The sequence below is a fragment of the Pogoniulus pusillus genome, chromosome 23 (assembly GCF_015220805.1).
Source record: "Pogoniulus pusillus isolate bPogPus1 chromosome 23, bPogPus1.pri, whole genome shotgun sequence".
In the NCBI taxonomy this organism is placed as follows: Eukaryota; Metazoa; Chordata; class Aves; order Piciformes; family Lybiidae; genus Pogoniulus; species Pogoniulus pusillus.
Window position 1 is genome coordinate 16,603,156 of NC_087286.1, and position 27,435 is coordinate 16,630,590.

Genomic DNA, 27,435 nt, shown 5'->3' on the forward strand with positions numbered 1-27,435 from the left:
TTTCCTGGATGGCTGTAAAGCACAATGAAAAGTCACAGCCTCAACGAATCTCAGATTATGACTAATAAACAAAGCACAGTTTTGGTATAAAAACAGCAGGTTTATTTACAGTATATGTCTCCATAAATTTAACATGATAATTATTGATACTGTACTTATCCTAGGCATTAGTTTCCTGAGGTGAAAGAGATGGGAGAGCAGATCCTGAGAGTGGAAAACATGAAACATCAGAGATGCTTACCACACACACACACACACTGTTGATCCTGTAGCTCATAGGGAAGGCAACAGCCCAGCAAGATGAAAACTCTGTTAGAACAGTGCTTCCTGCAGCCAGCACTCTGAGCAAACCCACCCCAGTCTGACAAGTACACCTGCCCTGTGCAAGCATGGCTTGATCTCTTTCATCAGTGTGCCTACAGAAGAGCCTAAGGCCACTTTAACAACTGCTACCAAGTCAGTCCTTGGTGCTGGACAGAGCCATCCCAAAGGGCTGTAGCAGACCCACAACTATTTCAGACCAGCATCAGACATGTGCTTGATTAAGAGTTGCATTTACTTACACATGATCTGAGGGAGGTTTCAAGCCATAACAGTAGGTTACCCACACTTGCTCTAAATGAGGTTTTCTCAGTGGAATCACTTTTAGAAGATTTAGGGCTTCTAATGGCGGATGGAAGACTCCGCCGGCAGAGAACAGTGTCATCTATCAGCTGCTCTGCATTGCGGGGCGCAGAGAGGTTTGTGGTGGCTTCCTGACCAGCTGTTTTCCTTCGCCCTGCGAGGCGGCGGCTTTGCTCTGCCTCGCAACAAGCTGCTGGCCAGCTCCTATCGTGCGGCTCAGGCTCTCTCCTGCCCCTCGCAATCTCATCCGGTTTCTTTTCTCCTCCGATCCCGATTCGCGCCGCCAACAGGGACTCAGGATCCAACAGCAGACTCCGACTCCTCCCGCCTGCCCCACCCCTGAGACAGCAGGGCCGGAGCGTATCCAGACCTGCCAGAGGCAGCGCCCCGCCGGGCGAGCACCAACGGCAAGGGCGGAGCCGCACCGGGCTGCTGTAAACAGCCGAGCGGAGCCAGCGCGGAGCCAGCTCGGTGCCGCTGCGCAGGCGCCGTGCGCAGGCCTGGCTGTTGGCTCCCGCCCCGCCCTCCGCTGCCGCACCCGGTGCGGCTCAGGCGCATGCGCAGGCCGGCGCCGAGGGGCGGGTGAAGGGGGGCGGCGGGGGCGCGCAGGCGCAGCGGGGCTGCCGCGGCTTACACCGGGAGCGGCGGTCGGGGCCGGGTTTGGCCGGGCGCGCTGACGGGATGGACGAGGACGTGTTGACTACCCTGAAGATCCTCATCATCGGCGAGAGCGGCGTCGGCAAGTCGAGGTGAGGGGGCGGCTGCCTCCCCCAGCCGCTCCGGCTGCCATGCCGGGCCCCGGTTAGGCCCGGCCCGGCGCCGCGTTGGACAGCCCAGCTCTGCTTCAGCGGCTGCCCGGCCTGGGCGCGGCCTGCCCGCAGGAGGGCTAGGCCCCGCGGGGGGAGCGTCTCTGCTCCTTCTCGGCCGGCCCACCTGCAGCCCCCCTCCCGGCTCAGAGCTGTCTCCCTCTTCCGCAGCCCACCCCCAGCTAGCGTCCCTGCGGCGGACAGGGCAGTGCTGGTGTTTGCCTGGCCCACTTGGGAGCTGAAACTGGCGGCCTGACAGCGGGAGCTGGGGCCTTCCTGCGTCCTCCGCAGCCTTCTGTAGTGTGGAGATGGCTGCACTTGTACAGCTCCCTAACACTTCGGGGCTAATCCATCCGGTCCCTCATATTTTCATGTAGTGACCCAGCACTGCTTGTGAGGGCACAACACATGGTAGGCAGTGAAGTTGTTCTACCATTGATTCTTCTGCTGACTAATTATACGTTTTATCTAGTACTTTGAGACTGATAGCCTTCCTTCCTTGCCTTTTTCATGGCTTTTGTGTAAGCTGCTGGTTTTTTCTCTTGGTATTATTTTCTTTGACCTTTTTTTAGGGCTCTGGACTTTAATAGAGGAACTAAGACATAAGTGCAGGAGAGCATGCAATACTTTTCTGCCACGGCCCTAAGTATCTTTTAAGCTGCTAATAGGAAAAGCAAATGCCCTTAGTTGTTAAAAATCTGTCATTCCTGAAGTCATAATGTAGTATAGTAGGGCTCTGGTGACAGACATGTGTGCAAATTTCTCTTAGCTGAGGTCATCTCTTTTATATATGACTATATGGAAGAATTTCTCTTGAGACACTGTCCCATGTTTCTGTATGCCTGCTTATGGTTATATCATAAAAAATGTCAAGAGGCCTTAAGGAATTTTCTATGAAATGGTAACACTGCAGCTGTTAAGATACAGGTGCTTAATATAGGACTACTCCTAAGTATGTATCACTTAGTTGTTACTTGAGTAGGAAAGGTTAGATGTTAAACTGGTGTTAGCACAGTGTTGGAAGTGGTGTGGATGTTGGCTTCTGAGCCAAGTGCTGTCTTAAACCTGGGTCTTACTGAGTGCACTGCAGTTTGTAGAAGAGAGCAATTGTGTATGAAAGAAAGGTAAGGAAAGAAGTTGGCTGGTTGTAGTACTCAAGACTTGTAAACTTAGGTTTTTGAGGTAGTGGTAGTATGTGGGTTCCATATTTTGTCTGTTTTGAGTGAAACTAGTGTTGGTAGTAACTAAAAATAGCTACTTTTAAATACCATCCTGACCACCAGCTGAAGGCACCAGTGAAAACCTGTGTGCCATCAATTTATCTTTTTTTTTTCAAGTGTTAATTGCTATTTATTTTGATTCTCTGGAGTAAGGAGGGGTAAAAACAAGGTTGGTCTATGGTTAACTTCCATAGGACTGTGTGGCAGCTTGGAAGTAAAAGAATTTCAGTTCTGCACTTTTCTATTAGTGCAGAACTGTCTCCAAATGCTAAAAAAGATTTGGCTGCTAAAAAAGATTTGGCTGCTAAATTAAGAAGCAAAAGGAAAAGACAGGAGAAAAAAAAAAAGAGTGTGAAAAAGACAAAAAAAAACAGGGGGGATTTGTTTTGTTTCTCTGGCCTGGAAATGAATAGAAGCTGTCAGACACAGCAAACAGCTGCCTGCCACATGGTAATATACACTTAGCACAGACACATAAAAGCAATAATTTTAGAAATTGTAGTCTGGGAATCTCTGCCTCTTCCCAAAATATTTACATTTGCCACAAGGATGGTGGCATTGTGGGCACTTCCTTGAGGGACACTACTATTGCAGTGTGATATCCTAGTAAATCTTAGTTGTAGCAGTTCTGTTGGTAGCAAACATCAATCAGGATAAGGGGAAATGTGTCTGTAAAAGGCCTTATGTATAAAAAGATACAAAATAATAAGCAAATGGTGAATTAATTCAGCTCTTGAACTTCTGCATCTCTGTTGCTGATGGCTGTAGTCCTTACTGTTCTACAGTGAGCCAAGCTCAAGGAGTTACTGTTGAGGTGGAAAGCTGACTTGGGGTTTTCTTTTCAAGCTTAGAGAAATACTGTGTGAGGCAATATGAAACAACCTCTTTTACTTTTGTACTGAATTCTGGGAGAACACAAATGGAATAAGAAAGGAGTAAAATATTTTGAGAAGCTGTGTGACTCTTTAGGCAAGTGATTGGAAAACTTGTATGGTACTTTGTTTTCAAAGAGACATAACAGAAGCAGAAAAGAGGCCTTCTTTCCTAGCACATCTGTATTTCTTTCCCATTTTCCCACTGGAAAAATGAGTTGTTTGTTTACTTAGCTGTGCAATCTTGCTGTTACATTCAGATTTGCAATTTGCAGTCTTCAGTAAGCTATGGATATGCTGCAATAACAGTAAATCTTTTTTTTATTCCCTTCCTATCAGCCTTCTGCTGCGATTCACAGATGATACATTTGACCCAGAACTTGCAGCAACCATTGGTAAGTATGTGCTGATGCTACCTGAGAAAAATTTATACCAACTTCAGTAGAAAATTGTTTGTTCAGACTTGTCTAACTGGTGGTGAAGTTCAGACCTGTCTGCTTTTCTGCAAGGAAGGAATGATGTTGACACAACTTGAACATGTAGCTGTCCCGTTTGTGCACAAATACATCCTTGGCTAGGAAAATAGATATATATGTCACCTTCACTATGAAGGTGGAAGTCATTGGTGAGATCAGTGAAAAGCTCTGGTGAAACAGCCTGCAGTTCACTGTTACCAGCATTTGAGACTGCAGTGACAATGTAAGAGCTGCTGCTATGTCTCCTACTGATTTATCTGTGCTAGATAGCTGTCAAGTTTGAATAGTAATACTACTGTCCAGAACTTGTGTTCTAAGTAAAAGATATCTACCAAGTATTGTAAGAACACTTAGGATTGTCTTTAGTAGGGTATGTTAGCTCTTGCAGCTGTTGATAATACTACAGAGTACTGTGTGGTTTCTGCTTTTCCTCTACAGAGAGGATGTTACATGGTGGCTTTTTCCAGTCCCTTGGCAGCTGGAGAGCCAAGAATCTAGAGCTGCTGGGAAGAAAAGCAGTGGTAGTCATTGTTACATTGGTATGAAACCCAACAGCAGTGAAGCCAGTTGTGTTGGGGAAGAGTGACCCAGAATGCAGGTGGTTATATATGTTAATTCCAAATTAGTATATATGCACAAGGCTGTCCAAAGAAGTAAAATGAAACTTCTAAGAATGTGATGCAGCTCTGTGCCAAATTAATAACTGAAGTAATGGAAATGAGAGGTGACTTTTCAACATGATGCGCTTCAATTGTGTTTTTCACTTGGTCTGTAGGAAGAATTCTGGCTAAGAACCAATATGAAACTTTTTCTTTGAGTTCAGGTGTTGATAAACAAAGAGAGCTGTGACTGATTGAGAAGTCAATAAGTTAATCTGTTTTTAATTAGTGTTAATAAAAAGGAATGTGGCCTACTTTTGTTCATGTCATTGCTCATAAAATATGAACTTGTGCAAGTACTCCCATCTTCTTTCATAAGGATATGGTGGAAGGAGACAGCAATAGAATGTATCAGGTGGTGAGGTGACAGTTTGGTGTATTGATCTAAAGCACCCTCTTAGTTCAATTGAGTGGGATTTTATTGAGCTCTGCATTTTCTCTACTTCTGTTATGGCAGATTAATAATCCAAACCTGAGTTACTTGAAATACTGTTTTGTTAACTGGCTTCTCTCTCTGCTGAGCTCCTGGTTTTACTAGAATTGGATTTGCCACTGTCTTGGATGGATTTTGCTGTGCTCTTAGTTAATTTTCATGCTTTTGCTTTTCAGTAGTCAGTCTATAACATAAGGGTTTTGTGCTGCTTTGGTTTCTGGATTTGCTTGCATTGCTTGTGCAGAATTTGAAGCATTATCTTTTAATATTGATCTAACAGCAATGCTCACAGTGTGTATGCACTGAGCAGTAAATGAAGATTGCAGAACTCTGCAGGTACAAGACACTGAACATTTTTACTGACTGGGAGAAGCTTACTGTGGCTTCACAATACACCTAATGTTCGTCCTAAGGAGAAAAAAGTGTTCCTTCTTAAAAGTTGACGTGGTTTTGATTTGTTAAGTATCTGACAGGCTGTAACAACACACAGATTTTGATGTCAAATGGATGGCTAACAGAATGTGCTGTGAGGTGTTGGACATACTGAGTGAGCAATGGTGGTTTTTACAGTTCAGGGAAAGAAATAGGCAATTACGATGGAAGAAGAGATTCTAGTAGTCTAAAAGTTACTGATGAGTGCTGAAAAATTGGCAGAAGAAAATGTTTTTCAGGATCAGTTTGAGACTGCTTGCTAGCATAGCAGTCTTCTATGAGCTAAGTGAAGTTGTAAGAACTGGTGTTTAAATTGATAGGTTAATACAGACTGTTCTGTGAACATAACTGTAGAATAATGTTCCCACTTTGTTTGTGGCATGGAGCATTATATTACTGGCAAGTTAGGAACTAAGATTCTCAGTCCTTAAACAACAACTAAAAGGTCCCGTTCAGTTACAACAAAAGCTAATGTTTTTTGGCAGAATGTTGCTTGAAATAGAGCTTGGGCTTCTTGCAATGCCGGATGTAGTCTGCAAATCACTTGATGCTTCAGGGAAGGTAGCAAGCTGAAGCTGTGAAACAGTGGAATAAAACTGTATATTCTTTTAAATAAAGCTCTTTAAAATGTCAGTTGCAGTGAAGCTGTAAATCCTCTTGCAGCATGCTGTTTCTTAAGCGTTCTGCATGCTCTCTCTGACTTGGTAAACTGAATGTGTTTTGGCAGCTTGTTTGTAATCTGCGTGGCCTTGGCAGTAGTGCGGCAGCACACTTAGCGTGCAGCCCTGCTTAAACATTTTGTGTTAAAATAGCTAAAGCAGAAATTCTCATTCTTGCAGCAAGTGCAATGCCTACCATTTTAAGTCAAAATGCAGAGAGTTTGCTGGGTGAGAGTTGTGCATATAAAGGCAGCAATTTTCCATGCTACTACTTCATTTCAGGGCTGCTGCCTGATGGGGAGTGAGAGGTGCTCCAAAATAATTGAAGCATACTCCCAGTTACTTGCTGTTGGTAACCTAAGGATTAAATTACAGCAGAATTAATCATAACTATACTCAGTCTCTGAAACTAGTGTGTGTATTTGCACAGTCACTAACATCTCTTTCTTATTGGCATGAATTTTGTGCAGCTTGTCCTTGGGCAAGTGGTAGGCTGGTAGTTCCTGGGTATTTAAAAAAAAAAGAGATGAGAGGAGAGGGGAATTGGTGTTGGTGGTGTATCAACAGCAGAACTGTTACCATACCTGTTTTTTCTTATCCACTGTGCATGGGAATGGAGAGTACCTGATGGTGTTGGAATCCTTGTAAGAAAGATATGGTGTTCAAATTATCTGAAGCATATTTAACATGTTTGTTAGAGGAATTACTGTCATCTAATGTTTTATCTCACAGGATAACAATCACTGTAGATGAGTGTCTAAATTGGTTTAACCTGTGTGTGGTCACCTTAATGGGACTTGGTCAGATAGTTTGAGAGAGATCCTTGCTGTTTCCCTGAGCCAGTGCAGCTTTGAAAGTAGGTTTCTCAAGACCATGGATGTACTCAAGGGGAATACATGTATGAGTAATGAATAGAAAGTGAACCCATTTGAGTTATAAAGTTGAATATTTGTCCTGGAATATGTGCTTCAATAAAGAAAACTTGCCTTATGTTCATGAAGTGTTTTGAGTTGATGGCTTAAAAGGCTCTTAGGCTTCTGCAAATGTCTGTCAGCAACAAAACTTTAAGCTTTAAGCAAGGTTAGTGAATAGCTAGTGGAAGTTACTCTTTCTGCTCCTGTCAAGATAACTTATTTTCTGAGTGGTGGTGGTTGTTTCTTTTTCTATTTACTTTATCTTTCATAAAGAGCTGTTTGTATTTCAGAAATAGTTTGTTTGAAGAGCTAAAACATGTTTCCTTCTCTAGGTGTAGACTTCAAGGTGAAAACCATTTCAGTTGATGGAAACAAGGCTAAACTGGCAATATGGGTAAGTTGTCTCTTACGTGCTTCATGCATTGCTTTGCTTTAGGAATAGTGCTGGTTTGTGTTGCCTACAGTTTCTATGGATTTCTATTTAATAAGGGTATTTTTAGGAGTGGGAGGTTAATACTGAACCATTAAGAAGGTGGAGTGGACTTTGGGACAAATGGCTAATGGGGCAATTCTGTTGCTGCTGAGCTTCTCTGCATCGTTGGGTTTAGATCTGGTTGGGGTTGGGGTAGAGAAAAGGAGGAATAAAGAGGTGCTGAATCAGTCAGGCTTCACAACCATGAATGTGGGCATTCCTTTTTTAATGAGCAATATATTGTTTTACTTCTGAAGAGTTAGTCCTCATTGACTTTATTCTTCCCTGTATATGCCATTCTCATCTGTACTGGAAAATTTTAGAAAGATACAATTAAACTAAATTTAGTAGTGATAATAGGTTAAGAATTACTGTTGTGTACCTCTCCAAGAAATCCTTAGCTTAAACTTCATAGCCATCATGCAATGATTTTTATAGGCTTGAGGTCAGTGTTACTGTAGCAGATGCAGCTGACAGAGGGAGAGGCAGTGTTTGTCTCTGCCTTAGTGTTCAGCATCTACTGAAGCTAAAAGTAGAACTTAAATTCATGACAAGTGAAGAAAAAGTACTGCCAAGCTTTTCTTTAAACTTTCTCCTTTTTGCAAACCAGCTTCCATACTTGTGTGACTTGAAGCACCTTTTGAATATTCAGAGCCAGCTGTGACATCTTGCAGCAACAAGAATACAGACTTGTTTCTCACATAAGCAAAATACCTGGTGTTTGCTTCCTTGGGATGTAGTAGTGGAACAGGAAATACATACTGCAATGATTCTGTTGCTCTGAGCGTGGTTCATGTCTCAGTTTAAAATAAGCACTTCTGTCTTAGTGTGACAATAGTAATTGCTAAAAATGAATGGATTTGCCAAGGAAAAGAACTGCAACAACTTGTTAGACTCATCTATGTATGGTAATTCAGACTGATGTTCTGTGGCAGTGAACCACTTTTAAATCTGGTGTTTAATGTGTCATTTCTAACCTGGGGTAACCTAGGTGAAGTTATTTAATCCTCTGTGCCGCAAGTGTGCACTGTAACTTAATCTCTGATAAGAGAACAGCTTTCTAATACTTTTATTGTTGTAGAGCTGTTGACACTTTAAATTTGAGGATGTAAATTCAATTTTACTTAAAACCAGAGCTGCTCTGTCATAGCATGTTCAGTGCATTTGCCCTGGCACTGGATCAAATTGAATTGGACCAAGGTGATTCTCAAGTTGTGCCGGGGAGGTCTAGGCTGGATGTTAGGAGGAATTCTTGACAGAGAGAGCGATTAGCATTGGAATGGACTGCTCAGGGAGATGGTGGAGTTGCTGTCCTTGGAGGTATTCAAGAAAAGCCTGGATGAGGCACTTAGTGCCATGGTCTAGTTGATTGGATAGGGCTGGGTGCTAGGTTGGACTGGATGATCTTGGAGGTCTCTTCCAACCTGGTTGATTCTATGATTCTAAGTGAGTGAGCTAGTTTCCTTGCCACAGGTTTTGATGAGTGCTACAAAATCTTAGTACTGCAGCTGTACTTCTTTCTTCCTGGTTGCTACTGTACTTAGCCACCCCCATGGAAGGGTTTGTCTTGTAGCTGTCTTATTGTTACATAGTCCAGTCACTTACATACTTCACAGCTTAAAGGTGTTTCCCAGGACAGACTACATAACATCTCAAAGTTCATGTGCAGTAAAACATCAGAGGAAAGTGTAAACTTTAAGTTAGTAGATTAACCTACTTTGAGTTTTATTGAGTATGTTTATTAGAAGCAGAATGCCTGAGAGCCAAAGGAGGCTCTGTGAAAATTCAGAACAATGGAACTTTATGATTTTTTTTTTAGGATACTGCAGGTCAGGAGCGGTTCAGAACATTAACACCCAGCTACTACAGAGGTGCACAAGGTGTTATCCTAGGTGAGTATAGCTTTGCATTGTGTTTGCAATAAACTTGTGTTTTTCTCATGCATTGGAGTTAGACAAACTCATAAACTTTCTGCAGTATCTAATTGATGTTAAAAGTCATTATGTTTGAATATATTAAAGGATGTTGAGTTCAATGGTTGACCTCTGTTCATCTTGCTGCCTTGAGAACACTTCTTGCATGAGATGAGAAGCTACTGTTCTTTGAAGGGATAGCTTTGAGAAGCCTCTCTGTTACCCCAGACTTGCCTCTTACCTTTTATTTCTTCATTTTTTTGCCTGTGTTTACTAAGCCCTGAGTAAACAAATTAATTTTTTTTTCTTCTCAGTGTATTCTTTCTGTATTAGTATGTACACAGCTTTGTCTCTCTTCTCCCTCTTCCTTTTCCCCAATGAAATCAATATGAACACTGTGGAGTGTAGCTGGGGTTTTTTTTTGCTACTTGTGTCTCCATACTGATGGGATATTACATAGAGTCACTTAGAATAGACTAACCAGGAGCATAGAAATCAGAAAGCCAGGGCCAAATCCATAACTGCAACTTTGCAGTGATACAGGAAACTCTTAACCAGGCACTGAGCTCTGAAGTTCTGCTTCTTCACTACTAAAAGTGAGGAGCTGTTGATAGGGCAGAGCATAAAGTTTGATTTGTTTTGAAGTTGGGTCTGATTTGAGAGATTCTTGGTGAGGAGCTATTGTGTCCAGTTAAATTGTTTGGCTTGGAGTAGTCTCTGTCTTGGGTCTTCCTGGTGGCTTTTAGTTTGCATGTACTGGTTCCCAAGGATGATTTGCATTATCCTCTGGCATGGAAAGATGCTGTTGAGGCGTGTCTCATCAAGTCAGTTGCTGGCACTGAACCTGCTGTTTACTGTTGAAAGCTGTGCAAGCAAGCAAGTTTGGGTCCTAGAAAGTTTTGCCACTGATATTTGCTTTCCCATTTTAATACCTTCCTAGAGAGTTCTTTAGTATTCTCCTGGATAGCTCTTTGTTAAACACCTTCTTTAAAATAAGATTGTTCATGCAGACAAGCTATGGATGTGATCAAATCCAACTGTTATGCTTGCTCACATGAAACATTCAACTGTGGGTCAATGTTCAATGTTTCTGCACTTATTCTATCTGTAGTAGCTAAATTGGACTCTAGCTCTCAGAAAGCTGTGGGGTTGTTTTTCTCCTTTTGTAACTGTATTTCCTGGAAAAAATAACTGTGCAAATAATACTGCTAATATCTTTCAGTTTATGATGTCACAAGGAGAGATACATTTGTCAAGCTGGACAACTGGTTAAATGAACTGGAAACGTACTGCACAAGGAATGACATAGTGAAAATGCTGGTTGGAAACAAGATTGATAAGGTAAACTGAAATCAACTGTGGGAATTCATCTGTTGGTGTATTTTGTTAATGATGTGCATTAATGCTATGTCTTATTACAGGAAAACCGTGAAGTTGACAGAAATGAAGGGCTTAAATTCGCAAGAAAACATTCCATGTTGTTCATAGGTATGTTGTGGGTGTTTGCAGGGTTATCATTTGATTGTATGATGCAGTGAGAAGTACCACTGCTGTAGGACTGATGGTCCTTGTATGTACAATGCAGTGAATGATATTTCTCAGCTGCAGAAGGTACAATGATAATAGATACTCCACTTTTTTGAGTTACCCCTAAATATGTCCAGATATTTATTCTAACTGAAGATGAGTATACTGAAATTCAGGGGGATTAAGGGTGGAGTACAGACCATACTCTAGTCTGACAGAACTTGGTTTAGGTTTAGGAGTTTGTCTTTTTTCTGAGCCCACTCCTTAAATTACTAAGAAGCAAAATAAAAGAGGGATCACTGGTACTAGTGGCCAGATTTCAGTATAGCAGAAGAGCTACAGTAATCTGTATTAGAGCTGGGTTGTTAAAATAGGAATGCAATTAACATTCAAATGGGTGGGATTGAATGACATAATCATGACTGGAGCAAATGAAATGGGACTTTCATGCAAAGCCTTGCAATGATGAACTGAAATGAATGGTGAAGTGATTATGCCTATGTTTTAACATGTTTCATTCAAGCGTCAGCAGAGGTTTTTTCATAGGGTGACTCCAGTAGCAAAGCAGTTCATTGACGTGTCCTGTACTTAGACTCATGTTCCTTATCTCTGACTAATGACAAACCTTTGTCTAGTACCTTGCTGTGTTTCTTTTGGCCACGGTGTCAGATGTGGAAATACGAGATCAAAGTTGAGGACAAGCTCTTAGCTGCATAAAAGATGAAGAGAAACATGGAAATTAAACTCTGAATGTATCTGTGTGGAGGAACAGGACAAGCCCTAGTGGTACCAAACAGTTTCAGATGATGTCTGTTGCTCTTAGAAGATATCTTGTGAGCAAATTTCACAGGCTTAGCCAAAGTAAAATTCCTGAGTGAAATTACCTAGATTTATGTGAACTGAAGAGGAAATGAGACCCCTTACTGCTTTATATCAGATGAGTTCTATGATGGAGGCTGACTCAGAATCCTACTTGCTGCTTAGTTATGGTGGTACTGCACCACTGAAATACAGAACAGTTAGCAGGTTTAGCAGACATCTTAAGTTAGCAGAACCCTCCTTTTGCCTTAGTGAAGCACTTTGCACAGAAAATAAAGCTAAGCCATAGCTGTCTTTGTGTATTTTGTTGATCTTGGAAGCTCTTTGCAATGTACTGCCTTGTGTGGTGACAAATGTGCATGCTTGCTAACTTTGGCAGTGCAGTGTTGTTACAGAATACATTCTAGAAGTTGTCAGTCTAAGTTGGAGGTTGAGACTTGACTGAGAGAAATACTGAAACATGGAAGCTGTGCTAACACTTGACTACTTCTGTCCCTTCTCCAGAGGCAAGTGCGAAAACGTGTGATGGTGTACAGTGTGCCTTTGAAGAACTGGTTGAAAAAATCATTCAGACCCCTGGACTGTGGGAGAGTGAGAGCCAAAACAGAGGTGTAAAGTTATCAAACAAGGAAGAAGGATACGGAGGAGGAGGAGCATGTGGTGGATATTGTTCTGTGTTATAAACTTTGGGAAGCTTATTCTTTGCCTATTTAAACAGCTAGTGACATCTTTCTGTACATAAATCCATTAAATGCTATTTTTAGGGACCTTGCAGTTTGCACATATTTGTTTTGTATCATGGCAGTGAACACTTGTAGGAAAAAAAATGTTCTGCAGCTTCCCCAGTTTGAAAGTGTTATGGTAAGCATGCCCAAACTACAATCTTCAGGTTTTTATAAGTAGCAAAAATAATGTGCAAGAACAAATGCACTAAAGATTTTATGACTCTGTACATTTATCATGTAACTATCCTAAACAAATCCATCTAACAGAAACACATTACTGAACTGTCTGCTCTTTTATTTTTAAATAGTCTTGAAATGATAGAACTATAAATGTGCACACACCTTGAAAGCAGTGTGAACTATAAATATTATGTTTCATCTCTTCTAGTAAATGCTTTTTCATGTTATTAAAACCAGCAAGGTTCTACAGTTCTCAGGCAAATATGCTGAGTTTTTGTCTTTCAGCAGAGCTGTCTGAAATAGATTGGCTCAGGCCATAGTTGGTATCAGCACCTTTTTAAAGCATCTGCTCTGAAAGTTTCCTTTGCAAAGCTGTGGGATGCCCTTTTTTTTTTTCCTTTTTAATCATCACTTCAGTTGAGGGCTTACCTGAAGTTTTAACCCTGTGATATTTATATACTAAATTTGTGGTACTCTTGCACTCTAGGTTTTTATGATGCAGTCTACTCTAGACTTGCTGTACAAAGTCTTCATTATTGGCAAGGGGTCAGAATGACATCTTTGTTCTTTCATTGTGAATCAATTTGCCACACTACGGTACCAATGTTTGTAATATAACTCTTAAGTGTAGCTCACTGTGGCTGTGAGGATCTCTATCACACCTCTGCTTTGTGCGGCTACTTGTTAGAAATAAACCTTCCTGTCACAGACACTAAGTAGAAGCTGTAGGGCTTCTTGATCTCTGTGTGGAAAAATAACTATTGCAATGATTATTCACTTGAATTTACTGTATGAAAGCCAATGGTTTGTTTCAGAAGACTTGTATAGACTAATAAATTCTTTTTCCACAGCGTTCAACTTTTCTAACCTCTTCCTATTGTAGAGTTGTATAGTTTCTAGCGCGTGCGGTTTAAACAAGGTCACTTGTGGGCAAATTGCTTCTGATGCCTGAAGGGCAGGACAAAGATGCTGTGTTGTTGTGGTTTTCTTTCAAAATGATCACTACAGTGCAATCAGTAACTGAGCTGCTTGGCAGTTTCTTGTAAATACAGTGACTGGCAGCACTTTTTTATGAGTGCAGGGTTTTGTGTAAATGTCAGCATACATGATCTGTATTTTTGCAGCAGCTCTTGGCTGCTTCTGTTCAGGTACACTTTCTTCACACGGAAACTTTTGTTTTCTATTCTGTTTTACACTTACTAGGAAACAATACCAAAATTTGGAGACTTAACCATGCTAGTTGTTTTTAACAAATATTGTATCTATAGTATTGTTAATGTAGTAGGATAACTTAAACATGTAAATGTAATTAATATTAAACATACATGCTGTATTAAAAAGTTAGATTTGTATTACTGTTTCATGCAGACTATGTGGGCTGAGCAGATCTTAGATTTGAGGTCAAAGGATTTTGGGTTTTGTAGGCTAACAGTGGAAGAAACCTGTGGGAGCATTAAAAATAACTCCCTTTGGTATTATTTCAGCAATATTGGGCAAGTATCATAATGCTACCAGATGTCTGTAATTCATTTCCATGTTTCCCCCTAGTCTGGATGCAGCCCTGTGAAGAGAGACTTAATTTTCAGTTTCTTACAGAAGATCCTTTTATCACAGGACCTGGATGCATCTCTCGTTCTGCCTTTGCCAGATCTGACAGCCTGTGTCAAAAGGAGGAGCTGCTGGGCCCTCTGAATAGTGGCCATTGTTCTGTGAAAGAATCAACTCGCTTGTTCTTTTCCCTGCAGATTTTTTCTGAGGAGAAAAGTATTCTGAAACAACAGGTTTAGGGAGACTAAGAGCAGTTAGGTTATTTTTATTTTCTAGAGAAATTCTAATTGACTTGCAAGTGGCTTTTCTCTTCTTCAGTTGAGGAATTACTTGGAGTCTTACTACCTCCTTTCTTCCTTGCTCTGTCAAGAAGCTGTAAACTGGAAGGGTGGGTTCCTGTGCTTCCAGTGTTTCTTAAAGCGAATTTAGCATCAGTTAGTCTTCCTCTGCTGCATTCTTGTTTGGGTTTTCTGTCCCCTTGAGAGTGGGAGGGCTTCCATCTTTCAAATCGGATTAGTCCCAGGTCAGAATTATATCATAGTTATTTCCAAGTGCACTTTCATTGTTGCAGCTGCAATGCAAACATTTCTTAAACTGCTGCAAGCTGCATCATCACCTCTACTTAATGCTGATTTAGGCCTGTGTCTCTGGGGGGGAGTATTTATTGTTGTACTCAGAGTATGCTCAAGAGACCCTGCTGCTCAGCTATGTACTGAGCTAGACTGAAATGGAGAGAGCTGCTGTGCTCTGCATCAGGTGATGGCAATGTGTCTATTGCCATGGCAGATTTGTATGAAATCACTAAACCAGAATGAGGTAACTGAGAAATGTTACATGATGATGAATGGCAGTTAAAACTGAAGTTATTCCCAGTTCATTTACTCTGTAGTCAAAGAGGCTGACTAATAGTGGCTGGCAGTCTTTACATCAGCCCGAGTAGTGGTTAAACCTTGAACTTACGCTTGAATGAGTAAGTGTTGTGATGGTTTTATCTCTGCTTCTTGCTTTAAAAAGCAATGGTAGGTGGCATAGGCTTCTGGGGGAGGCTAAAGATGCTTTAAAAAAAAACAATTGGTGTGAATTGTAGCTGGAGTTTTTCTGTTCTACAACAGAACAGTCAATGGCTGGCTCAAAATCAGGCTTAACTAAGTGAAAACGTGAGTTCAGTAAGTCCTCAAATGATACCAGTGACTGTTTCATCAGCCTTGGCAGAACTTCAGGGAACAGTGGTGTTCTTGCTGCCTTCACGTACCAGAGTGGTAACCACTCTGTGTGTGCCTCGTGTGGTTAGGTCCATTGTTTGTGTGTAACCTGATACAAAGTGTGCTGCAGTAATCTTTCTAGTATTGCCCCATAATTCAGTGTAATAATTGCATGTTTTGAGGCTGAGCTGAATGCATTTTTCCAAAGATAAAAAAACCTGGGCAGCCTGCACTGTGATCAGGATGAGTTACTGCTGTTGGCTGCTGAATGGTTGATACACATGTTCAAGGTATTGCATCCAGCCCACATGTGCTCTGTTTCTAGAGTAATGTTCAGTGCCTTGCTGTCCACAGGAAAGTGTTGGTAAGCAACGTGAATGTGAGCAGGACGCTTTCATGTTGCCAGGCAAAACGGTTTTCAGAGCTGATTGAGTCTTCAAGTGCAAAGCAGAAGTTACTTTTTGCCAGTCACTCTCCAGTACAGAGGAGCTCTCTGTTAAAACTGTTCCAAGTTTTGTACCTGTGGCAGCTTCTTTAAAACCGAAAGGGTTGTTCAGACAACTGTGAATGCAAATTTCTAGACACCTTAAGAGGATGTATTTTCATCTTAAGGATGTTAAAAATCACACCTCAGTTCAGTTGATTCAAGCTGGCCCTAAAGAGGCCAGAATGACTGAATTAAGACTGGGCAAAACCAATGACTTTATCTTACAGTGTCTGAGTGGCTCCAGCTGGCTCTTGTACTGCTGTCCTGGGTTTAACGCAGCCTGCTCTCACATGGCCCCCTCTCCCCACACAGATGGGATGGAAAATGACACTCAAAAAACCCATCTGGGTGAGTTAAAGAGTTTAACTGGAAATGATCCAATGCTCAATTACCTTAGCTTGTTTGCAGCAAAAATGCAGGAGCAGCAGCGATTGGCAGCCTCCCCTGACTGCAGCCAGCCCAGCAGAAAAGCCCAACACCCCAAAACTGGAAACCAGCAGCAGCAACTGGAGCAGGAAGCCTCTCATGTTCCAATCTGAACTTCAAGCCCCATGATACTTTGCTCCAGCCAGCACTTTCATTGTGAAGCTGTCAGGATGACAGCATGGTACTGAATGTCATCAGCAGCAGATTGAACTCAGCCCCTGACAACTGCACAAGAAATATCTGGGAGTTCACTACTTCAGCTGACTTCCTGGATGCTCTGAAACGACAGTAAAATTATAGGTGAGAAAGTAACTCCCACAAAGAATAACTCACAGCATCAGGCAGTTCTTTGCAAAGCAAGAAAATGTGTTTTGAAGTTAGTGGTCACAGACTAAACCAAGGAAGATGAGGAGATCTAATGTTGAACCAAATGCTTTTTGAGACCTCTTCCATAAGATGGCAGCAGCCCATTTTGTGAGCTTGAGTGGGAGACTGATGTGAAAGGGTATCAGCTGGAAACCCTACAAAGCAGACCTTCAGCCTTCAAAGGCTTCATCTCTCTTTGCTTGTGCACATCTCTGATAACTCTCCTAGCACAGCTCAGTTGTGAACTCTCCTTTTGTGTTAAATCATTTTCTGCCGTGTGGTGCAGCAATGATTCTATTGTATCATCAATAAATGTAAGCCCAGGTGCCAAGAGGCAAGTTCTGCCAGAGCTGTTTGTGTCAAGTGGCACTTCCACACTTGCAGGGGTTACACGTGTGGGATACAGGGAGAGCTGCCAGGATTGTTGGGCCCATGTTGTATTAGTGTTTCACTTCGGGCAGTTAGTTTGTTAATAACTGCCCAAAGCAACTTGAGTTCTGTGAGCAGAAGAGAAAAGCAGTTGGGATTTTCTTTCCTCAAAAACAACAACTACAGAGATTTGATTCGCAGCACTGAACAGTTTCAGTTGAATCAAACACTCCTTTCAAAGAGGAGAGAACTGTGGAGAGAAGAGTTTGTTGTTGGTTGGTTTTCTTTCCTCTTTTTTTTTTTTGCTAGCAGTGGCAGAAAGAAAAATATTTGGAGAGGAACTATTTTCTGAAGGCTTATGACAAAAGGGATTTTGTATTTCAGCTATTTTCACTTTGCCTTCTAACTGTTTTCCATATTTTCAGCGACACAGTGACATGTGCAATGTATTTGTGCAGTTCAGCTCTCCTGTTGATGCATTTTTCTCTGCAGGTGAAGTGACAGACATCTTTTTAGTACTACATAGTCAAAAATCAGACCGCTATGATCCTTCTTAATAGAGCATTCTATTTAAGTGCAAATTCTGAGTAGTTAGTTTGGTGTTTGTGCTTCTGAATAGCTGGGTAATGTGGGAGGAGTGACAGCAGCCTGCATTTCACTTACTGGCTCATGTTAGTCCTCTGGTTTTATTTCCTGACGTCCATTGGTATCTAATCTATTGTGCACAGGAGTCAAAGTAACAAAGCTGTACACTTGAAAAGTGGAAGGAATGAGACTCTGGTGCCTACCTTTTGTTTTTAAAGTGTTCAGCTTCTGTGAGTCTGATTTCTGTACAGTACAGCATTGCCCAGATGGGATCTGTCAGGAGTTGATTCTGACATTGCTCCTCTGTCTTTGAGTTCAGACTCTAGCTTGGTGAGTAGCCCAGGGCTGGATCTTGTCTGCAAGCGATTGGGCCAAACACAGCGAGTGTGAGTGGTTTCCACAGGCACACTGAGAAAGAGTTGCACCCAGATTACTGCTGACAGGAATCTGACTATTTTAATCCCAGAGTAGAATTTGTTTAGAGGCTGAGAGCATCTCTTTAGCTCTTGCACTTTGTTGTTGTTGCTTTCCTACTGAAAACAGCAAGTGAGGTGGATTGATTTAGCCCCTTTTCAACTCTGAAACTTTGGCCACTAGTGAAATTTAAAGTCTTCACAGAAGTTATGCTTGGCAAGAAAAGCAGTATTTGAATTTGAAGGGGTCACTTCATTGTTAGTGGTGTGCACTGCCTGATTTATACCAAGGAGACTTCTGGAATGTGTGTCTTGGTGACTTCTTTCTTTCCAATTAACTTTAAGGAACTGAAGGAGATGAAAGCAAGTTACTTGGATAACATTTAACATGTTTTATTTATTCTAGAAAGGTTCACATTCTTTCCAAGAGTCCATTTTCTTCCACCTTCAGAATTGAGCCTTTTTCACCTCAAATCAGTTATGTCATGATAGCATTCAGAGGCTCTGGTTAGGATGGCTCCAGAGGGCTTGGGGTAGCAAACTGGGAGTGATGGAGAAGTAACCAAGAGCAGTTTGGAGTGTGTGTGAATTGCTGGGTGTGCAGAGTTGGTTCGTGGCACTGAGTACAGGAACAGAACTCTCTGGAGCTGAAGCCTGGAAGAGGAGGAGGAGTAAGCTCCAAATAAAGTGCCTGGCTTTCTCTGTTTCATTGGGAACAGATGAGGCAGAAAGGAAAAGCCCAGTGCCTAGCTGAGCCTTAGCCTAGGAATGGGCCTTCCACGGCCACAAAAAGTGCTTTTGTGCAAAGTAGTGTCACAGAACAAGTTAATGGCAACGGTTTTGGTTAGCAACTACTTGCAACAAATGGCTTTGACTCAGTTGTGTATCAGATGTTGCCACATAGTACTTTGTCTTTTGTGTTTAGCCACAAATAACTCAGGACAATACTTTCGTGTTACAATACACCATAATTTACTTCTAGCAAGCATGTATTTGCTAACAGAGCAGCACTCCTTGTGTTCCTTGGTCTGCTCTATACTGGGTGCAGCTGAATGATTTCATGTCATCCCCAATGAATTCATACAGGCTGCTGGGGAAAAAGGCAAGAAGGCCATGGAAATAAACTGTGACTCAATGTGTTCTTAAATACAGGGCTACAATGCACACCGAGGTTGTGTAATGCTGTCCCCTGCTGAACTCTCACCAGCCCTGGAGTTTTTACCCTCCTGTGGGAGAAGAGGGGGGGAAAAACCATCAAGAAAGGCATCCTGTAGGGTAAATTGCACTCATCAGTACATTCTGTGCTAAGTTCTCCTTTTGTAGCAGACAGGTGGAAGTTCAGGATTCCAGGACAGTTCAGGAGAAGGATGAAGTTTGTACCAGGCATAAAAGTAGTCTGATTATTTACACACTGCTTTAAGGAACAGTGAGAAACCCAAAACATAGGCAAAAAGCTCCCTACCAGCTGGGGAAGTAACATGGAGAGTTTTCAAATCTGATGGGCATCAACACAAACAGTTTGCTAGTTCACTGGATGCTTTGGGGCTGGGGCAGGGGGCAAAGGAGGAGGAGGAGGGGGTTTTAAAAGCTTGGGATATAGTCTAGTGGTCATAGAGGTGTTGAGTGAGAGGTTGGGCTTGATGATGGTCTTAGATCTTTTCCAAGCTTAACGATTCTATGATTCTATAATCATCTCTGGCTTGCACCATGTTTGGTTTTAGAGTTATATTTTAAAGCTGTTTGTTCTCAAGTCTGGCTCTTCCACCTTTTTTATTTACTGGAAAAACCATCTGATCCCTTGCATTATGATGTTCAGTAGTTCTACTGTTTTAACTCTGTCAGAAACCTACTAAGCAGAGCTCAGAAAACTTCCATGACAGATATTTCAGTACAGTTTTGACAACTTGTTTTATTCTGCCTCTAGCTTATTGTATCTCAACTTGAATGCTTTCCTGAACTTGGGCCTAAATAAATGATTTTTATTTGAAAAAGAATGGAAGTAACTTCAGCCAATATGTGGAAGGAGATTGCTGGGCAAGCGTAATGCTTACTGTATAACTTGCACCTGAAATGGAGCAAATATGGCAACTGTAAATCAGGTTTCTTATTGTACAATCATCCTCAGTGCTGCACTAGCACCTGTCAGTCAGGAAGCTTACAGCCCCTGGATTCTGGAGGGCTTTGTGTAAGCATCAGGATCTGTGCTGCAGTGAGTCTTGTTGCAAAATGGAGGTTGTGGTGTTGAAGAGGTGGCGACAAGAATTCAGAAAATGTGAGTCCTCTTGCAGCATCTCCTGCCCGGGGCAATGATGCCTTCATGGCTGCAAGGGTTCCAGCAGCTTGCTGTTTACTAATCTTCTAGTATTTGGTTTAAAGGTGGTTAAAAGTGGGCTAAAGAGGCAGAAGAGCAGCTTCCCTTAGCCCAGTCTGCAGGCACAGGTCGGTGCCCTTTACCTCAAAGTGGCTGTTCCTGGAGAAAGCAGCACCAACAAAACGTGTCCCTGTAAAAAGCCAATTCATGTACCAGAAATGACTACATGTGTAACATGATTAGAATACCTGCTCTGACTCCTGAAACCCATTGTGGCTGGGCCTGCTTTTAATCTCACATCGTCTCTTCAGCTTAGGAGATGAAATGTAGCTGGGGAGCGTTATGAGATCCAGATGGAGAGCCTGGCTGGAGGGCTGGCAGGGATGGAGCCTACCTTGGCCTGCTCCAAGCTGAGCATGCTCTGTACCTTCCAATGATACCTTAATCCATGATAAAGACAGACAGCTCACTTCCCCAAAATCAAAACCATATTCACTGATGGTAGCCTCCTTCCAATGCAGCACAGGCTACTGCTCAAAGAGATGCAAGTCTGGAACAGCTTGATGCAGGCAGACCTAGAAGGCTACACATGGATAAGATAAAAATCATTCAGCTACCTAATAAATAAAGTTGAAAGATGTTCTAAGATGCTACAAACTCAAGTACTAACTTGATTTATTATCCCAGAGGGATATTTGCTCCACCTTACTGTCACAGAATCCTGATTTATAGTACCTGATTTTAGGCTGGAATATTTTCTTTCTTTAAGAAAGAAAACCTTTCAAGTATAGCTGGGTGACCTGCCTTTCTCTGCCCAGCTAGCTTCATGCTGCTTAGATTAATACAACTCCTTCAAAAACGTCCTTCAGTGGCTAGATTGTTGAAGTCAGCAAGGATTCAGTTTTGGTAACTAAATGTTATTCCTAGATGGTAAAACAGCAGCAGAAGTAAAGTCAATAAACTCTAGAGGCAAATATATTAAAGAATTCTTATGCATCACGATTTTCTTCTCGCCATCCAGGGAAAAGATTGTGTTTTATACAGGAACTGAGATGTTTCCCTTTCTGTAGTCCTGTGTGGATTTAACTAAAGCAGCAACTAAGAGAAACAAGAGTTTCATAAAGAAAGCCTTGTTGATAATTATAGAGGGGTTGTAAGCCTACGTTCGTAGCCTTTATTTTTCTTGCTCTGAACTTTATTATGGATCTTTAAGTTTCAAATGACTCTTGATACTTTGCATGTGTGAGACAGATTTTGGGTAAATAAACAGAAGGTATTATTTTGGGACAATACTTCAAACAGATATTTTTCAAGAGTGTGGTGTGGTTTTCTTTGTTTGGCTACATATGACTCATAAATCTACAAGCTAACCATTCTAAACCAGATTATCAGGTTGTAAATAAGATAGGATGAAGCTAGAGGGGGAAGTAAATACTGTTTCTAGTTAACAGTTCTAGTTCCAGCAAAGCACCTCCACCTTAAAGCAGGTATAAGTTATGCATTGGTGGGTCAGAGGTGGAACAGTTAGCTATAAAGGCACAGAACTGTTGTGTTCATTTGGTAAATCACAGGCTGTATTTATAGTGGCAGAAATTGATATGTGACAATGTCTTTTGAAGGACCTGTTGTGGGTTTTGTCACCTGCATGTTTCATCAGGAGTAGAATCATAGAATCAACCAGGTTGGAAGAGATCTCCCAGATCAGCCAGTCCAACCTGGCACCCAGCCCTAGCCAGTCAACCAGACCATGGCACTAAATGCCTCATCCAGGCTTTGCTTGAACACCTTCAGAGACGGTGACTCCACCACCTCCCTGGACAGCCCATTCCAATGCCAATCACTCTATCTGGCAAGCACTTTCTCCTAACATCCAGCCTAGACCTCCCCTGGCACAACTTGAGACTGTGTCCCCTTGTTCTGTTGCTGGTTGCCTGGCAGAAGAGATCAACCCCACCGGGCTACAGCCTCCCTTCAGGTAGTAGAAATAAGTTGAGGAAAATGTGACCAAGTTCTGCCTGCAAAGATTAAAATGGTGTAGACCCTGCACATGTGAACAGTTTGGTGGTGGTAGTAACCTTCAGATGCCAGGCATTCACTGATCTGGAAGAAAAACTAATCCATGCAACCTCTTTTCTTTCCAGGCAATATTCTCTCTGGTAAACAAGTTGTATGAAATGCACAGTGCCCTTAGCACTGAGAATGTGACTCCTGCATGCCTGTGCTCTGTTACATGTTGTAGCCTTTGAAGCGTTGTGTGTTGGTCAATCATTTCCACAACACATCAAGATTCAAAAGACTGCAGGCTTCAGAACAGCTTGTTTTGTAACTCTGGAAGCTTAGCAAAAGACCCTCACTCCACCAGAAGAGTGATCTTCTGGTCACACTTTGCAGCGCTGCTGCTTACAGCATTTGATGGATGTTCAGATCAAAGTCCTGTAGATGTCTCTTTGCTGTAATTTATGAGATCCACTTTTTGCTGGAACTGGCAGAAAAATTAATCATAGAAGTTCTTTTTTATTTTATTTATATATATATATATGAAAGTCTAGAATTTCAGAGAGCCATGGCTGAAGCTGTATTCCCTCTTTCTCAGACCTGCAGTGTCTGCATTTGCATGCCCCATGGTGAATTTCTCTGATTTACTATTTTAGCCAAGGAAGGAAAAAAACATTCAAAGCCTATTGTAAGTTATGACAAATGAAACTACTCTTATCTTACACTCTGAAGAGCCAAGAGCTCGTAGTCTGTCTGGATGACATCTCTTCTTTCCTGAGGTGTTATGTTGCTCCTTATTCATGTTTCTTGTGAGCTTCCAGCCAGTTAAAGAACATTATCCTACCAGTATATACAAGGCATTTATTTCTTGTGCATACTTATTCTGTTAGTCAATGCCACCCAGAGTTTTCAAGATGACTTAGATCATACGTAAAAAGGCAGTGTCAACTCTTAACATTTACAACTTAAGCCAGATCTGATACAGTGAAGGGGAAAAAACATTAATCATGAGATGCTTGAGTGTCAGCAGTGGAACTTGCCCTTGCACGGCAAGAGAAACGGCGCAGAGGGATGCAGCTTTGATCTGATCTGACTCCTGGCTGTGTCTTCAGCAGCAGGTGGCCCTCGGGTGATGCTGCAGTGAGAGAGGTGATGGCAGAGCATCTCCAAAATGGTGGCTCAGGCCCAAATTAGGCAATGGACAGGAGGAAGAGAGGGGTAATACCTTGTGACAGAAGATCTACCGCTAGGCAGAGGCAGTCTCGGGTATAAGTTATGGTTCCAACTGAGGCAGCAGAGAAAGGGGAGCTGTGAATGGCAGAGACTCACAGGGCCAGACTTCAAACCAGGCTAATTTTTCATTTGTAACTGCACTGCCTGTGCCTCATAGGATGTTTTGCATGGCTTAAGGCAATCCTGAAAGCAGGATATGGTGAGGATGTGGGTGAGTTAGCAGTCTCCTTTGAGTCGGAGTCAACTTTCTTTGCCTGTCACTTGCTTCAATACATTTCAGCATGAAAATCCCAGCTAGGGTGAATTGCCCCACAAAGAAAGCTAAGCTTTTCACCATCTAATCAATATTTCCTGAAGAGGTGCCAATATCTACTGAGCAGAATTATGATGTCTGCCATAAATCATGTCATTTCTGACCCTAACCCTTCCCTGCCCAGATGTCCTCTCTCCTGATGAGTGACATGTAGAGCAGGAATTCCAGCATTTAGGAAAAGCACATACTTGGGCTTTCTGCAGATATCAATCCCTGAGTTACTAATGGTGATACTCCTGGGGAAGTTCAGAATGCCTCAGTACAGATGCCAGATTCCTGAGCTCTGACCAGGAGAGTGTTATAAATAATCAGTGTCACTGCTGTCCACTGTAGCTAACTACCATCTTGGGTGGAGATCAGTTTGTGCTCTTGTGTTCTACACAGGCATAAACACCAAGCACTGGGGAGGGAAATCTAGCCTTTGTCTAGGTAACTAGCCAAATGAATAAACAGACAATCTTTCAGGAGCTGGAAGAACAGCATCTAGTTCTCCTTGCCCTCTTTGTTTCTCTCCACCCTTTGGCTCTCACTGTAATTGAAGACAACTGCTCTGGCTGCTCGGTATCTGCAAGATGAAGTTATACATCTTCCAGACGTGGCACTCAGTTGCCAGCACATTTTATACCCTCTGGTGTGCTTTGGGCCTCCATTTTGGCCTCAGAGTTTTCTACCTGTCTCCAAGACTGCTGTTGATGCTCTTTTAGGCAAGGCGCATGGGACCGGATTCCTGCGTTGCTCTCTGTAATGCTACACAAAGCAAAAAGGAAGTGGAATGTGGAGAGGCAGTGACACAGAGCTAACAGAAAGCTCTTTAAAGATACATCCAGAGCAATCTCTTTATCTTGGAGCTTACACCCAGCATTTTTCTGTGGCAGATGTGAGCTCAAGAGCATCCTCTGCCATCATGCCATGGCTCAGAGTACCTGTGTATGTCTGTTAGAGTAGCAATTGGTTCTCTGTTTTAATAGAATGGTATCACTAGAAAATTGTTAACATTTGCATAGAGAAGGTTAACTCTCTTAAGTGGCCTTGTGCCATTAAGTAGGAACATAACCACTCCAATACAGCAGTTTGTCTATGGAAAGGAAAAATAACCCTTCAGAAGCCTGGCACTGGTTCCACATTAGAGCTAAACTGCTGTAGCAGATTGAAATGACAAGACTCCCATTCTTAAATGAGGTGTGTGCCCAGGCTGGCATGGCAGAGGAATCCTAATTGGCACATATGCTTTGAGATTTATGCACACACACAAGAACAGTTAAAAAAACAATCTGGCAAAGGATATGTAATACAAGACCCAAAAGATGAGTTTAATACTCTTTGGCCCATGGTGTGTGAGAAGACCTAAGCAGACTTATATGTCCAGTGTTTTCTTTAACAGGCAGTACCAAGGCAGCTGAGGACAGCCCATTGCAAGTGAGCTGCTATTGCGTGCATGCAGTGTGTACAAAGTCTGGAGTGTGCATACACACTTACACTGCAGAGGCCTCTTGGTTCTCTTTGGTAGCTTTCTAACTGCAATGTAAGAGATTGGGCAGATTGCTTTTATCAAGCAGATCCTCTCCTGTCTCAGCAGGTGAAACATGAGATGTCATTTTGTCCTGGGCTGCTGTGATGCAACGCTTCATTGGAAACCGCTCTTGCTGTTCGCCATTTGAGATGTGTCCAGCAGTGCTGCTTTATGACCTGCTCTTTAGGAGTCTGGTGGGTGTAGACAGCTCTGTTGTGTAGCCCCAGGGCTTGGTGGGAGAAGCTGGATCACAGAATGTCAGGGGTTGGAAGAGATCTTGAAAGATCCCCTAGTCCAACCTCCCTGCTAGAGCAAGATCACCTAGAGGTGCTCAGAAGGCAGAAGCTGCATTTTCCATGGGTGAAAGTTCTGGCACAGGTATTTGACTGAATGACTGTGAGTATATTACTGAATAACCAAGTCAGCCAGCAAAATACTGCCAGAGTTAGCCTAATGATCCAAGCATTTCATACAGCTGATGATGAGGACAGGTTCATTCTCTCTCAAAATGACACATTGGAATAATATTAGCTGTCTGTAGCCTGGCTGGGATGGCTCCTTCCAGACACATAATTGTTACTGTCACCTCTCATTCTGTATGGAATGCAAGGCTGATGCCTATGAGTTATGCCCAAGTGCTTTTCAAGAGCACTGGAGGCAGTCAGTCTTGAATCCTGACCAACTAGTGATGGTTCAATTAACAATGGACTGAAAAAGCACAAAATTAAAGCATGGCTTAGAGTGCCTGCATCAGCTAGGTGGTTCTTTGACAAGGTGCTGTCAGCCAATGTATGTAAAACAAGTAAAGTTGCTGTGGTAGAGACAAAGTAATTCCAGTTAGATAACTAAAGCCCAACCTATCTTTGATTTGGTTTGCAGAACTGGATTTGTTGTGCTTTTTTTCTTATTTCATGCAACCAGTGACTGTTTAGGAGCGGAGGACTGGAGCTCATATGGACAAAGAGAGCTCCAGAAGAAGGGTTTAACCCCACCCAGCTCTCCATAGCACACAAACAAGTCTGTCCTCTGAAGAAAGACTACAATATCGAAGCAGAGCCGTTAGACACTGGCTATATTTAAAGGGATCAAAATATTTAATCAAGACACATTGCAGCTTGATTTTTTTGCCTCTCTAGTAATTAATTTCTCCTAGCCTGAATCTGCATGTTCATAAAGCAAAGTGTTTTAGTTCACATTAAAGTGAGAGTGTTTATTTGTGCAGCTTCATGTCCAATAAAAGCTGTGCTTTGCAGTGAGCTATACAGAATGACAGCAGTGGGCTGAACTGCAGGGTCACGCTATAGATCATACTTGCTCTGCCAAACACCCAGCAAGGAATTCTGTAGTAAGGGGCTGAGCAGTGAGCAGAGCCAGAAACAATACAGGTTAGAAAAATGTTTGGTTTATTCTGTGAAAGAAGAAAGAGTTTGACTTATTAGGGAGGCTTTTCCTACCGTATTCGTTCTGGGTCCAGGTCCTGGAAAGACTGTTTGGGACGGAACTTCCTGTAGTTGATCCTAATCTGTCCTCACAGTCTCATGTGTCATCTCCTAAACTGAGGCATATGGAGTGTGTTTGAAGAGCTAAATAGCAGTTTATGCTCTGTGCTGTTCCATTACCAGGCTCTTGCCTTATTTCCACAACCTACGTGAGGCTGTGTGCCTGGTGAAAGGCGGAGAAGTGTCATCCTCCACACCTAGATGAGGTGTGGGCTACTGTGCAGCTGCAAGGAGCAGACCCAGGCAGTAAGAGTGCCTTAGTCCACGTGTTTGCAAGGGGTAGTTGTCCTCCAGAAGGAAAATTTACCCTAAGACAGAAGCAGCACTGTGCAGTGCAATCATTGCATGGATTTGTGCCTTTTCTGTATAAGGGAAACAATTAGAAGGTAACTTGTCAGATGTTTGGATGACCAAGAGGTGCCAAAGCCAGCAAGTAGCTTCTGTTTA

The 27,435-nt window shown here is 42.3% G+C and overlaps 1 protein-coding gene across 1 annotated transcript; it reads left to right on the forward strand.

Annotated features, from left to right (window-relative positions):
• The first annotated feature begins 1,209 nt into the window (after positions 1-1,209).
• Positions 1,210-13,589, forward strand: RAB18 (RAB18, member RAS oncogene family). The gene is made up of 7 exons (XM_064162760.1): positions 1,210-1,373; positions 3,862-3,917; positions 7,428-7,489; positions 9,387-9,459; positions 10,703-10,821; positions 10,902-10,968; positions 12,331-13,589. Exons 1-7 carry the CDS (start codon positions 1,306-1,308, stop codon positions 12,507-12,509), a joined length of 624 nt encoding a protein of 207 aa, XP_064018830.1. The 5' UTR covers positions 1,210-1,305; the 3' UTR covers positions 12,510-13,589.
• Positions 13,590-27,435: the final 13,846 nt, after the last annotated feature.

Excerpts from the sequence above, each read along its gene's own strand:
- RAB18 (XM_064162760.1), top strand. The coding sequence starts at position 1,306 with ATGGACGAGGACGTGTTGACTACCCTGAAGATCCTCATCATCGGCGAG. Across the intron at positions 1,374-3,861 it reads AGCGGCGTCGGCAAGTCGAG|CCTTCTGCTGCGATTCACAG; the intron begins GTGAGGGGGCGG and ends CCTTCCTATCAG. Across the intron at positions 10,969-12,330 it reads ACATTCCATGTTGTTCATAG|AGGCAAGTGCGAAAACGTGT; the intron begins GTATGTTGTGGG and ends TCCCTTCTCCAG.